At 44.0% G+C, this 14,175-nt stretch overlaps 2 protein-coding genes across 2 annotated transcripts; one reads left to right on the top strand and one right to left on the bottom strand.

The window, feature by feature from the left end:
* Positions 1–958: 958 nt before the first annotated feature.
* prmt5 (protein arginine methyltransferase 5) lies at positions 959–11,438 on the bottom strand. Its single transcript, XM_071906747.2, has 16 exons — positions 11,335–11,438; positions 10,911–11,029; positions 9,683–9,768; positions 9,357–9,491; positions 9,079–9,188; positions 8,908–8,957; positions 8,631–8,794; positions 8,332–8,493; positions 8,144–8,221; positions 7,409–7,467; positions 4,687–4,809; positions 3,928–4,103; positions 3,468–3,671; positions 3,259–3,369; positions 3,111–3,175; positions 959–2,954 (listed from the first exon to the last, which is right to left on the bottom strand). The coding sequence occupies exons 1-16, from the start codon at positions 11,430–11,432 to the stop codon at positions 2,802–2,804; spliced, it is 1,893 nt and encodes a 630-aa protein (XP_071762848.1). The 5' UTR covers positions 11,433–11,438; the 3' UTR covers positions 959–2,801.
* A 1,269-nt stretch (positions 11,439–12,707) lies between these two features.
* psmb11a (proteasome 20S subunit beta 11a) lies at positions 12,708–13,778 on the top strand. The gene has a single exon (XM_071906749.2). It carries the CDS (start codon positions 12,708–12,710, stop codon positions 13,776–13,778), a length of 1,071 nt encoding a protein of 356 aa, XP_071762850.2.
* Positions 13,779–14,175: the final 397 nt, after the last annotated feature.

Genomic DNA, 14,175 nt, shown 5'->3' with positions numbered 1-14,175 from the left:
ATGTGCAGCTATGTGATATTTTTACATTTTATGACTACTTTATTGTCCAAAATAAATCCCAACTGTACCTGGCAAAGGTGTAATTAATCCCTAGAGACATTTCCTTCTTTTAATGCTACAAATGCACATTAAAGGCTGACAAAACATTTAAATCCTCATTTAGCCCAGTTATGGGCGTCATCTTCAGCAACTGCAGCTTATTAGATATGTGCCAACAAGTGCATGTTTCTACATGATAAGACAACATGGGGAGTGTTTGTGGGTCTTCAAGAGCAGACATGTAGTGAACAATTGTTTTTGTTTATCTGGCTAGCAGGTTAAGTGCTTCTAAAGTGGGCCCAGTGTTCAAATAAGACATCACCTTGGAGAATGAGAGGTACTGGAGTGTGTGTTAGGCTCCAGATATGCTCATGCTGGAATTACATCACGTTGAACAGGCCACTGGCAGCTGTGACTGAGAAGCATGTTATGTGCTTTTGTAGTGTCTAGGAGAGCTGAATTGATTTTGACAGTTGCACTGACACAGAAACAAGTGTGTAGTGTAAATGAAATGTGTTTACAGTTTGGAACTGCTGACTAGCCCGTGTTAAATCTATGTCAAACACCTGTAAGGAGCTTTGTGCCTCAGCTAATGGAGCATCAGTCACACCAAAATAAGTCGTTATAGTACACCTTAAACATGCAGCTTAGTTCTTCCTATTTGTCTACACAATGGGCTAAGGCAATGTTCGGGATACAACTAATATTGATTACTTTTGATGGGATCTCTCAGGTGACATCTACTGGACAGATCCCATGTTTGCGCATCAGGTGTCCATCTCATTTAAGCAAACAGATGTGAAGATTGCTCATGCTGTCATCCTGAAGCAATTCACAAACCTTTACAATGAGCTACATGGCGATCCAAAGGAAACCTACAGAACACCGTGGTACCAAATGAAGTGCAGAGCATACAGAGTACCTTACAGTTTGTCTTTATTGACAACATGGTTCAAACATACAGAAACAAACAATAACAAAAGGATGAAAAGATTGTGGTGTGTGACCTGAACAGCCTGACTTCCCTCTGACCCCCATGAGTGTTTCGTCTGTGTGTGTCAGCGTGGAATGTGTGCTTGGTAAGGCAGAGGTCCTGTTGGATTGAGTGTGTGTGTCTGTGAAGCCTGAATGGTACAGTCAAAACAAAACGAAAAAAAAAAAGCATGGTGAAGCAATGGCGAGGAGTTTGACAGTGTCCCATTAAACCTAATCTGAAAGAGCCAATCTCACTGGGTATGTGGACCCGTTTAACTGCTTAAAAACAAAACAAAGAACAAAAAAAAAACACGAGCTCGGTAAACGCTGCGTGTGGATGATAGTCCGTGCTTGCTGAAAATTGACTCCTACAACAAACTCAGCAACAAACAGACTCAAAAATCTGGTTTATCCCATTAACTATTACATGTGCCCAGGCTGGTGGTTCTCAGAGCCAGTCAGCGCAGAACTTGGGGGCTCACAAAAGAAGTCCAGGTTAACCGTGTACAGAAAAAGAGCTGGGCTACATCCACTTCCAAATGCCACCAAGTGCCTGTAAAAAATATGTGCGAGTATGCTTGTTGGTGGGTGTGCTGTTGTGTATGAAGGTGTTACAGTAGCAAAGCAACCTGAGAACATGAATGCTGGAATTTACACTCTCTGCGTGACCAATCAGAAGAGTCGTTTAAGGCAGCTTTTTCCTGTTTGTTCCTGGCTAAAAACATACTGTTTTCATCACACACACACACACGTGTCAATTTTGTAAAGTTATCCTCCTTATGATTCCCAGCAAGGAAGGAATACTTTATCACCTTTAAATATTTATAATTTCTCTTCATATTGGATGTGGTTAGTTAAAAGCTGGCTGGCTGCTAGACCTGTGCGTTCCGTTCTCAGGGTGAGAACGTCTCCACTCTTAACACCTCTGACAAGTTAATGTTGCCTTATTTATCAGCAAACGATACATACCTTGTAGAACATCACTTAAGACCATTTCCAGCCGCTGGAAAATGTGGCATACAAGTGATTAACCAAGCAGTTGTATTTTAATAAAATCTCAACTTTCGAGCTCCTGATGCATGCCGTTCTCTCTTGTATGAAACGGCAAGCTACATTTAAAAAATCTGGCAGTTTAATGATACCTTGTGTATCGGCAAAGGTGCATACCTGAGAGAATGCATTTGGAAAACTTTTATGAATGATTAGGGCCTTCTAATAAATTTGGCATACATCTAATCCACCAAGCAGTACTTAATTCCAATAAAATTTCAACTTTTACAATTAGTTCACACTGCTTGCTACAGGACACCATGATGTATGCAGCTGGACTGGGGGAATAGCCTGTGAACCAACTATAAAAGTTTAGATTTTATTGAAATTAAGTGCTGCTTGGTGAATCACTATGCAGAACTTTCCAGTGGCTTAGTAATAAGTAAATGATGTAGATGTTCTGCAATGTGTGTATCGTTTGCTGATAAATAAGCCAACATTAACTTGTCAGACTTTTTAGTAGAGCCTGGTGAAACATTCTCTGTGAGAACAGAACATATTGGTCTAGTAGCCGGCCAACTTTTAACTAACCAAATAAAACATGACGAGAAAAAAAAATTGGAGCAAATATCATATTACAAGTTTGCAGCTTCTATTCCATTCAATCAAATATTGACTTGCACATTCACTCTGTGAATCCAAATTTCAGACACAGGTGTGAGTATTTTCTGAGTGTAAATTCCAATATGCAAGCTCAAGTTTTGCTACTATAACAGCGTCATAGTTGAGCGTCGTCTTCACAGGCCAATGGTGTAGGAGCGTCCTGCTGGGTTGTGGATGGCGGAGCAGGACGGCTCGGTCACGGCCCACTCGTACCACACTTTCTTCCCGTTGTTGCAGCGCCAGAATCGCACCGTGACATCATCATCCCGGGACAGGGGGATGGGTTGCTATCGCATGGAAGAAAAAGAAGGGGTGAGGATAAATCAATGAATGCAATTTTGTTTTCTTTATTAAATTTAGTCATAATGGACTTCAGATTTTGCATTCATAGTGCACTCTTTAAAAAATAGAGGGTTTTAATGAGAGATGATTGTAAAACTTACTTTAAGGGGGAAAAGGATTGGGAACCAGGAGAACATTCCAGGTGAATGTGTATCCGGCTTGATACCTGCAACACACACACAATATAGACATGAAGTTTCAGGTTTTATCTCAGCATGACATGCCCTCCTCTTTCTTAAGCCGACTTACTGAGTGTGACATCTTTGTAGAGCGTGGTCTCGAAGTAGCCGGCAAAGCCGTGCAGCACTGAGTTACAACCCACTGAGAATCTGAGGCACTGATACCGGTTGTTGTTCATATCTGAGAGAAAGGAGGAAGGGTGGTCAGCACATTTGTAATTATGTCAAGGTGTATAGTGTACTTGTTATAGGATGTGTGATTAGTGTGTTTGTGTCTACCTGTGGTGGGGTGTTTGAAGGTGAAGCAAGCCTTGGGCTCAGCCAACTGGTGGAAGTTGTGCAGGCGCACGACGTAGGGAGTCTCGAAATGGCACTCGGGGTCTTTGTCGCGTTCCCGGCACCCTCGCACCTCGTTGTAAAGCTTAGAGGAGGACAGGGGAGCCAGGAAGGACGTGTAGGAACAGGGGATGCTCACTCCGTCATCTGGGAGTGACAGGAGAGGATGAGTAAAAGGGAAAGAGAAAGCCTGTGTGAGGTGATTGTGAGAGGCGAGGAAGCACGGAACATAATGGAGCGCAACATGAATCATTTTCACATTGCTTGGTATGGGAAATGTAAACGTAGGTCAGCGTTCACTATGACTCTGCGGCTATAGTGTCTACATATGTAATAATAAAACTTTTTTTTTTTAAAAAGGTAGCAACTGAAAAAAAGTTCAATCAAAACAACAGTGAAGTACCTTTGAGAAAGTGCTGCGCTCCGTCTAGGCACTCTGGGGAGAGTTCATTGTCACCGAACGATCCAAGCAGCTCGCTGACGATGATGTCAGCCTTCTCGGGCGCAGTCCACTCCCGCATGTCACATGACACCACGGTCACCTGATCGCCCCACTCCTCAAAGCGCCAGTTCTCCAGCCTGAGAGAGAACGCATGTCTGGGTCAGGTAAAGCCTCGCTGCAGTGACTTGATCACTCCCGCATTCAAACATCTAAGCGCCACTGAAAGAGGATCATCACACACACTGATAAATGATTTTCTCCAAATGCAAAATGACGCTTCGACTGTGCAGCAGTGGAAATGAGGTTAGGGGTTGCACACCTGCACCCACTTCAACTGGTGAGAATCAGCTGTTACAATGCTATTTTACCCCATAAACCAATTATCTGCTTGCAAGAGATGTTTTGGTTTTTTTTTTTTATTGTTGATGAGGTCACCGGAGGACCTAAAAAGCACCACTTGTACATGTCTTTTCAATGCGACTTTCATCATCTGATCACACCAGGATTAACTCCGTAGGTGTGAAAGCTCCCAAATCCGACTTTGCTCACATTGTGACCCAATGAGCCAGACCTGCCCAGTTAATGCCTCCTGGTGTGATCGGATGATAAAAGTCACAGTGAAAAGACAAGTGTCACTGTATTTTACCATATGAGGCAAATGGAGGGTGCATATGGGTATACACACATGTGTATGAGCAGAAAGAGTAATACTCCACTCACGTGACTACAGCATTGGGGTTCTTCTCCACGGCGTAGACCCTCAGCTTCCTGTCCGCCTGTCTGGCGGCCCGCAGGGACGCGTTGACCAGGGGACCCCTCCCTGCCCCCAGCACCATCAGCACCCTGAGGCAGAGAGACAACATCGTTTCAGAAAATGCTTCATGGCCTAGCTCACAACTGAAAGGTTGTCATTATTTTTCCATTGTGTTTTAGCCCTAGGGGGTCTGCGGAGGTACTGCAGGGGGTCCGCCAATTTTCGTCAAAATAATTTACGTGAAAAATGTAAAAATGTATTTTAGACAAAAATAATAATATTGAGTAAACTCCAAGTATTAATAGGCAATAAGATACTTTTGACAAAAACGATTTACAAAATGAATGATTCCCATGCAACCACGGTGCGTGATGCAGAGCCTAACATTACACGTGACCAACCGCCATTGAAAAAAATTAGCTGGCTTGCGACCAAGCTAAGTGTTGGCTAAAACGCAGTTCGGTGCTAAAATAATTAATAACTAGCCTACTATTAGGTTAATATGTGAAGTAGAATGGATCGCTTTGTAACAGTAACTAGGCCTCGAGCTCGGGATCCTACCGTTACTCCTTCCACCTCGTCTGAGACCACAGGTGATGGGGCTGCCCCAGCAGCACCTGCCCCAGCGGCAGAGGGTAAACGCAAAAGAGAGAAGTTCCAAAAATATTCAGAAACCTACCTAAAGTTTGGATTTACCTTCAAAGAAACCGAAGGGATTAAATTACCGGTGTGTGTTGTTTGTTCGTCGACGCTCTCAAACGAAAGCATGAAGCCATCAAAGCTGCAGCGACACTTGGAGAAGAATCACGGCCACTTGCAAGATAAAACACTGGAATACTTTCAGGCTCGTCTGAACTCTCTCCAATGCCAACAGACAATGATCATCAAATCTGATGTGAGGGTGCAATTAATCAAGAAACTAAAATTGGCGGAGGCGTTTGCATTACAGTTGGATGAATCTGTGGACATGTCCAAAGACGCACAGCTCTTGGCATTTGTGCGTTTTGTTGACCAAAACGAATTGTGTGAGGAATTTTTGTTTTGTAAGAAGCTTCCTGAATGCACAACAAGTTCTGAAATTTTCAAAGTGATTGATTACTTTTTCAGAGAAAATGACATAATCTGGGCAAAATGTGTTGCGATTTGTACTGACGGTGCGCGAGCTATGACTGGTCAAAAAAGTGGACTGATTGCGCTTGTCAAAAAAGTCGCCCCACAAGTTCTGTGGACTCATTGCATGTTACACAGAGATTCTCTCGCTGCCAAAGAAATGAGTGCTGAATTTGCTGACGTTATGGACACTGTTGTGAAGGCTGTCAATTTTATTAAGAAGAGTCAGTATTGGCACGCGTGTTCGAGTTACGCACAGCTATCCACAAGTTTTTAGTTGGTCAAAACCGCGCAGAGCTGGCTGCGGATTACAATGACAATGTCTGGGTCACTAAACTGGCATATCTGGCAGACGTTTTCTCAGAGTTGAACAGACTGAACGGTTCTATGCAGGGCCGCAGTACACATGCCATTCAGCTGTATGACAAGATGGAAGGCTTTCTGAAGAAAACAAAAAGATGGAGAGCGAATCAGGGGAGGTAACATTTCCATGTTTCCATCAATGGAGGAGTTGGCTGATTCTGCGGTGCTCTCGCCTGACGTGAAACGCGCAATTGTTGGACACTTGGAGGCACTCGAAAGTCAATTTGAAAAATACTTTTCTGAGGCTGAGTCCTGGAGAAGGGACAAGACATGGATAGTTTCCATTCAAACACAATGCATCAGACGGCTCAAACTTGACAGCCTCTGAGGAAGATCAGCTGATCGACCTATCCACAGACAGTACGCACAAGAATGTGTATGAGTCAAGGCCTCTCATTCAGTTCTGGATCTATTGCCAGAAAGCCTTTCACCAGCTGACAGCAAGGCAATGGTGAGCCTTTTGCCTTTTGCAACAACTTATCTTTGTGAAAGTGGATTCTCCTCCCTCACCTACCTGAAGAGTAAATACCGTTCAAGACTGCAGCCTGAGGATGATATGATGCTCTGCCTGACAACCTCCATCTCCCCCAGAATAGACAAGCTGTGTGCCACTGCCACTCACCAGGGTCAGTCATCTCACTGAGGTAGGCCTATGTGTCATCCTGAAGCTAAAGTTAAGCTAAATTTTTCATTGTAAAAAAAAAAAAAAAAAAAAAAGTATAAGCCTCAATCTATAATAATCATAATAATAATAATCATCATCATCATCATCATCATCATCATCATCATCATCAATAATAATTATGTATAAACGTTTTAGCAACCGTAAGCATAATAACTGAGTATATAAATAGGTTAATAAGGGATTATAAATATGTTATTATAGGCCAGGTTTAAAATGCAACACAGTTTTTTGTTTTTTTTTAATCTAGGGGGTCCCTGCTCTGTTTCTCTATCGACCAAGGGGTCCTTGGGCTGAAAAAGGTTGAAGACCCCTGTTTTAGCCTATTCCAATACTGGAAACAGTATTATCTGAATCTTTATCAGGGCAAGAGAGCTCTGAATGTTGGATGCAATTTCAACATATGAACTATTATCCTAACTGCAAAATTGATTTCAACACCGTTTCAAAATCTGAATGCAAACAGTGTTTTTCGCCATAGACGTGCTGGGGACAAATCAAGTTCATACAGAGACTAGGGAACAGCTACTCACTGAACGTTGGTGTCTTTCTGCTCCTCTGGAACTCTGTCTAGTAGACACTTATACACAGCCTGTAGACACAAGACAAGGCAGTCTAATCAATACTTCAAACCCTCCAACACATAAATTAGGGCCAGCATCTCTACAGCTATGGAACAAGTTTGTCCCAGCTCGATGAACAGAGCATGGCACCTACACTGCTGGGAGCAGGGGTTCACCACCCATGCAAATGTAAATGGATGTAAACTGGACGTAAATGTCTACATCCCAGCATAAGTGCTCAGATGGACTAGAATTGTGGTTTCTGGATGGACTTTTGTGTAAGGTTACTGAACCTATATAGTATTAAAAAAAAAGAGCACTGAATGTATGCACTGTGTTTTTGTGCTGTGGCTCTATCCCAAAGACAAAATCCCCCCTGTGGCTAATAAACTTCTAATCTATTCTGCCCTACACAGCTAAAGGGCAGGATCTGCATAAAAGCAAGACAGAGTGAAACTGAGAAAAATGACTTCATTTTCTTCATCTTCATTATCTCCTGTCCTGACAAAAGTGGATAATAGATACCGTTTAGTAACACCTATGAGTCTAGTTTTTGTTAAAATGAAATCTAAACTTGACGTTTGACCTTTGAAAAACACAAAAAGTAGTTACTGCTGTTTAACTTTGCAGCACAGTATTATGTTGTAATACTCTGAAATATGTTTCAATAGTGGGTGCAGTTGCCTCTGTGTCAGATGGTCTTACCTGTTGGTACTGTGAGTATTTAATAGGGTCCTTTTCAAACACTTCATACGTCTGAGACTCCAAGTTGTCCATAAGGGGCTAATGGGAGGGAGAACAGGAGAAAAAAAAAAAAAACAGTCAGTCATCTGGAAAAAAACACACATATCCAAATACGTGAACACAAGGGAACACACACACTCAACACACACCTGGAGTGGGGACTGCAGGTAGTCTTCGTAGCCCTTGGCGAAGAGCTCGTAGGCGTTGGGTGCGGGCCGGTTCTGGTTGAGGTATTCCAGGTACTGCAGGTAGGAGCGGAAGTCCTTCTCACTGTGGCGACTGGTGCCTGTGAAGATGAACTGGGCCTCCAACTGGGGAAGGAGATCGTTGAAGCTTTGGTCATTTAATCTCTTCAAAAACAACACTTCTGCATTTGGCTCCAAAATAACTGCTGGTGAAAATTATGAATTTGCACTGAATCGTACGACTTGCAACTACTGCTCTGTACCTTGAAAAGACGGAAGATTATTCGCTGATGAGCTTTTGACAAGACAGGGAAGCCCTTCTTATTGGTTAGGAAGATGGTGGTGGGAAGTACGGCTGCTTTGATCGGCTCCCCAAGCCACTTATCGATCACAGAATCGGAGGGCATGTCTGCTCCGACTTCAATAGCTTCAGGAATACAAAAAAAAATACATTTTCAGCATCAAAACATGACGACAACCATTCCTTCATGCTATTTTTGACATCGCCCCAGGTTAGTGTTTCACAGTGTGCTCGCTCACCGAGACAGACCCTCTTGTTGTAGTCACAAAGAGTTCTGAATGAGTGCCACCTAAAAGAGGAGAGGCAAGAGAACAAAATGAGCAAGGATTTTAAAGGAAATCAATAACATCTACTTTGGTATGGAGGCAGCGCGCAGCCTGCCCATGAAGTGTACTGGCAGTCAGACTAACCAGGTCCAGGTCTTCTCATCGACACTGTCATCCATGGAATTGGTTGGCTCATTCTCAATGAGCTCTTCGCACATGTCGTCCGGGGCCATCAGCGGGACGCGGATCCAGAACTAACCAGACACAAATAAAGACAGCAGTTACTTGACTTCAGTTGTCTGTGGAAAGCTGGACAGCAAATAAAACATGAACTGCAATATTCACTCCCAATTTGGCTTTTCTGCCATCTTACAGGAAATCTACACATGCATGTCGGATCTGTTTAAGGCTCTGTGCGTTACATTTGAGGTGTGGTGTCCAGTTTGGATGTGGTTTAGCAGCTGACGGGCTAGGTTGGCACAATGGGGGCCCTTCAGAGGGATCATAAAGACTGGCAGACCCAGGTAGGCTGAGAAGTTTAGCTCCTGCACCAGAGCCTGGGAAGAAACAACAAGGCAAAGAATGGAGAGAGCATGGAGGGATGAGAGGAGGAGACAGACAAGAGGGATTAGACAAGATCGGTTCATTCAAGACTACAAAACCTTGTGATCAAAGAACTTTCTTCAACATTAACAACCCAAAAATTGGGACCGTCAAACAAATGGTCCAAGAGCGATGTGCAACTTACAGCTTCTGAGTTCCGGCGTTCCGTCTCGATTTCTGAGTCTGCGTCGATCCATGGAGAAAGCTTTCCAACAATAAGAGTATTCCAATCTAGGCAAAGCAGGATGGATTAAGAATGTGAGAGCATTCATTAACATGTTACAAATACTTCTCAATCCCTTGAATCACCTACTCTCACAATAATAAGATCCATCAGTCTTACTGGCCTTGTCTTTTGCAAACCAAGTGTGAAAAAGGCTGGGGATGACATTTTACCAATACATTGGATCTTATGTAACAATCCATTGTGTTACTGAGGATGAGCACTTGTGTAGACATCTGAATTGGATATTATAGGGCAGGGAAGTGGGTTTTATCATTGGGGTTGTCAGATGTGCATTTACCATCACAGATGTTATGTTAAATTATAGCCTACCTCACAATGGCGCAATAGTAAATACTGACATCCCAGAATCACCCCTCTCAACAATGATCAGACCTAAACACCTGTAATCTACTTTGACATTGCACATACATCTAAGACTTACACTTAGGGACAGCTATGAGCCATCAGATCAACCATGAAGGAAGAAGTTACTTTAAAAGTTCTGAAAAGAAACAGCCTTATTGTCTTTCAACCCGGCAATCAGAGGTAATAGGTAGAAAGGATCAATACTCCCACTTGAAAACCAGACTATTTAAAGACACTGAGGCTGGGAGAGCTATTTCCGGATGTGATGAGTCCAATTCACACACACAAACTCCTCAGACAAAATACAAACCAGCCAATGCCCATCTAACGTTAGCCTAAATACAATATGTTCTCTCTTGTATAGAGAGCATGTTACGCCAAACTCATTCATTCAACATTCATTCAAAAATCAGGCGATTCAATGTGTCATTAAACATGATTTGGGACATTTTCTGAATGATAATCCCCACAATCACCTTCCACCAAAACACACTGTGGGGGGCAGAATAACATGAACCGATTCTGAAAGTTAAAATTCAATCGAAATCGGTGCCGCTGGGTGGATAAGATGTAAGCCGAATTTACCACTAAATCACGATGATTTGTAAAAGTCTTAATGTTCTACCAGGTGTGAACGTTTGCCGATACACAGGACACATTAAACTGCCAAATTTTTTTGAACGGAGTTTGGTGTGCAGCTCCCTCCATACAAGAGAGAACGGAACGCGCGGGAGCTGGTGACTGTCAACATCTGACATAATACTGGACAGAAAGCACTAACCTCTCCCACACAGCAGCAGGTCTGACCGGGTCTGGGCTCCGGGTCGGGCTTTAGCGGGTTCCAACTCAAACTCTCTCCTGAACCTCGGGTGGAACAGGGGCATGCACAGGAAGTCAAACCTGCAAAACAGAGACAGAAAGGTTCATATGATTTAAAATATCAACAACAGCTAAAAGGCGATGCTATCTCGTTAGCTGTCCCTTAACTAGCAAACAAAATTGTGATAGAACAGCCTATATATGTGTATAAGAAACACTGCCGGGGTGAAAAATCTCAAGCATCATTGTGATTGGGCACGTGCTATTAATTCACCGGTTAGCTTAGCAAGCACCACGTACAGAAATTATGCTAGCAAACCTGCGTGTCCCTCGCCTAAGCTCAGTTTTATAGAAAAAGAACTTGCAAAGTGCAACACTCTTCTCACCCAAGTTTAGCGACCGCGGCTAAAGTGTCTGCTACCTCCGGCACACAATTCAAATCTCTCCCGCAGGACACCCTGCTCCCTGTACTGGCGGACGCCATGATTTCGCCGACTGAATGGATGGACTGGGACTGTCTCGCTGTTTCGAGGAAACTGACGCCATCTTGGTTCTACGAAAAACGTTGCTTGTTGTTGGTGGGCAAAGCGATTTAGAGCCAAAATGACATCACAAGTCATCCAGTTGCATGTTCGTCAATTGTCGCGATACTGTTTGCACCTGTAGCCGGCTTCAGCTACAAGACAGACCCGGGTAGGTTTTACAGTAGATCTACAGACCTGGGAACAGCTAGTGTGGGTCAGAAGAGAACATAACGCAGGGGCTCGCAAATGTTTTCATGTCAAGCCCTCCAGATAGATGCACATTGGGCCATGCACCCCCATTTGATAAGAATTTGTCTGGGTGACCCCCATTTTAGAAGATCTTTTTTTGTCAGATATGATTTGCCAAAGAGCTGGACACTTTACTGTACTGTAGGCAAACGGGTAACAGTAGAGAAAGTAAAACCTCTGATCATAACAGATGTTCCTTATTTTCTCACTGTGCCTTCTTCAAATAAAACAGTGTTGAAATTAAAGTATTTGTAATTTTGCTCGGGGACCCCCTCCCACCCCTGGGAGTGCCCAGAGCCCACTTTACAGACACATCAATAGGCCTAGTCTGGTAGAAGCGGGTCTGTCAAAAAATGACAGGAAATCAATGAATGAGGAGAAATCTGTTTGTTCATTTCTTTGGGCTTTGTGCACTGAGACCAGGCTTATAATCACTTAAATTCTCACAGGAAATACTGAAAAAGTGATTGTAAAGAAATAATTGTATTCACTGCAAGAATATGACATCAAGATGTCATATTCAACAACAACAACAACAAAAAAATGTGTGTATGAATTGCACATTAGTTAACAAGCTGACTCAGCAGAACTCATAAGGTTTGTAGAGAGTGGCTTCTCTGGATATCACTTTCACAGCAGGCGTTATCAAATATCGCTTATGTCAAGTCAAATGCCTTTAGGTGTACGTGTGTGTACATGTGTGTTTCTGTGTGTGTATGTGTGTAAGCATTGTCACGAGCAAGCCGTGATGTTCTGGAGGACTATAAAAGGGTCACCACTGAGGATTTTCACAGTACATGATGCCAATGTAAGGTCGCACATGAGACAGCAATTCCTACAGAGAACAGTTTTGGATTTGTGAATTTCTTTGATTTCCCAGAGGATGGATTCTGGTTTATTCTGCGCTTTGTACCTGTCTGGCAAGAGGAAAGACATTTCATTTTGTGACTGAGGAATCTATCAGTATCCACTTCACTCACATAACTATGGCTTTAGAAGACATTTGCAGCTTCAAGGACCTCCCTGTGCCTCACAAGCGGCTGACTCCTGCTTCACTTTTGGAAGGCACAACCTCAGCTATTCATATGACTGACCAATACAACCTCGGATGGAAGACGCTGACATCATCTGAGAGGCATGGTGGGGTCCCGCTGCACTTTTTCATACCATCTTTGCCAAACCGTTTCCACACCAGACTCTCGACCCTCGCCTCTCCACCCACCCGCTCAGTGACAGTCCGCAGGCCTTTCCCTCTGTCTCACGGCACCACAACCCTGGGCTTCATCTTCCAAGGTGGGGTCATCGCCGCTGCGGACACGCGGGCCAGCGCCGGGGGCCTTGTCGCCTGTCCAGCTGTCTCTAAAATCACTCCCATCCACTCCCACTTGGTGGTGACCTCCTCCGGCAGCGGTGCGGACTGCGTGCTGTGGGAACGCATTTTGGCAAGAGAGATCCGGCTCTACCAGTTACGGTACGGACGCTGCCTGTCCATAAGTGGTGCCGCCAAGCTCCTCTCCTTCATGCTGCACCCCTTTAAAGGGACGGATGTGTGTGTGGCCCTCACGCTGTGTGGCTGGGACACGGAAGTGGGGCAGAATGTAGACTGGGCAGCGGGGTCAGCGGGGTCAGCGGCCCTGAAACAGACAGGAACGTCCTTAAATGACGATAGCTGCTCAGCTGCTGTCAGTAACCAAGACGATACTGCGATGCATTCCACATCCCCTAACAGTGGCCCAAAGGTGATATACGTGTGCAGCGATGGCACCCGATTGCAGGGAGACGTCTTCTCCGTGGGCTCAGGTTCTCCTTATGCTTACGGGGTCCTGGATAGAGACTTGAGGTGGAGCCTGAGCAAAGAGGAGGCCGTCTCCCTGGCCAGAGAGGCTGTGTTCAGAGCCACTCACAGGGACGCCTACTCAGGAAACAACGTGGACCTCTTCCACATCACGGCCCGGGGATGGAGGCGCAGAGAGAGGGAGAACCTGAAAGAGGAATATTACAGAGACATGGAGAAGAGAGTGAAGATAGTGGAGGAAAGGAAAAGAGGGACAAATTAATTTGCCAGCTACCCCAAATCTTCGGCTTTCACTTTCTTTCAAATTCAGATCTGTCAGAAAGCTTGGGTTTCATTTGAATGGGAGTAGGGGTGTGTGTGTGTGTGTGTGTGTGTGTGTGTGTGTGTGTGTGGAGGGGAGGGGGTTAGAGAAATCGGGTTGTAGTGAATGGTAAACCCACCTAGACTCAGTTTACCCACCTTCTTATTTGCAGAACAGAGTTTATCCACCTTATAAATAAATCTGTATGACATTAATTCATATAATATATGTAGTACCAAATTGATGTAGGTTATATGAGGCTAGGGTCTTTTGAGGGGAAAAAAGCACAAATTAATGCTTTTCTGACAATATAAATGATAATAATTGATTATATTGGTGGTTGTTTGCCTTGTGATGA

The sequence above is a fragment of the Centroberyx gerrardi genome, chromosome 13 (genome assembly GCF_048128805.1).
Source record: "Centroberyx gerrardi isolate f3 chromosome 13, fCenGer3.hap1.cur.20231027, whole genome shotgun sequence".
In the NCBI taxonomy this organism is placed as follows: domain Eukaryota; kingdom Metazoa; phylum Chordata; class Actinopteri; order Beryciformes; family Berycidae; genus Centroberyx; species Centroberyx gerrardi.
This window is presented reverse-complemented; position numbering and strand designations above follow the sequence as displayed.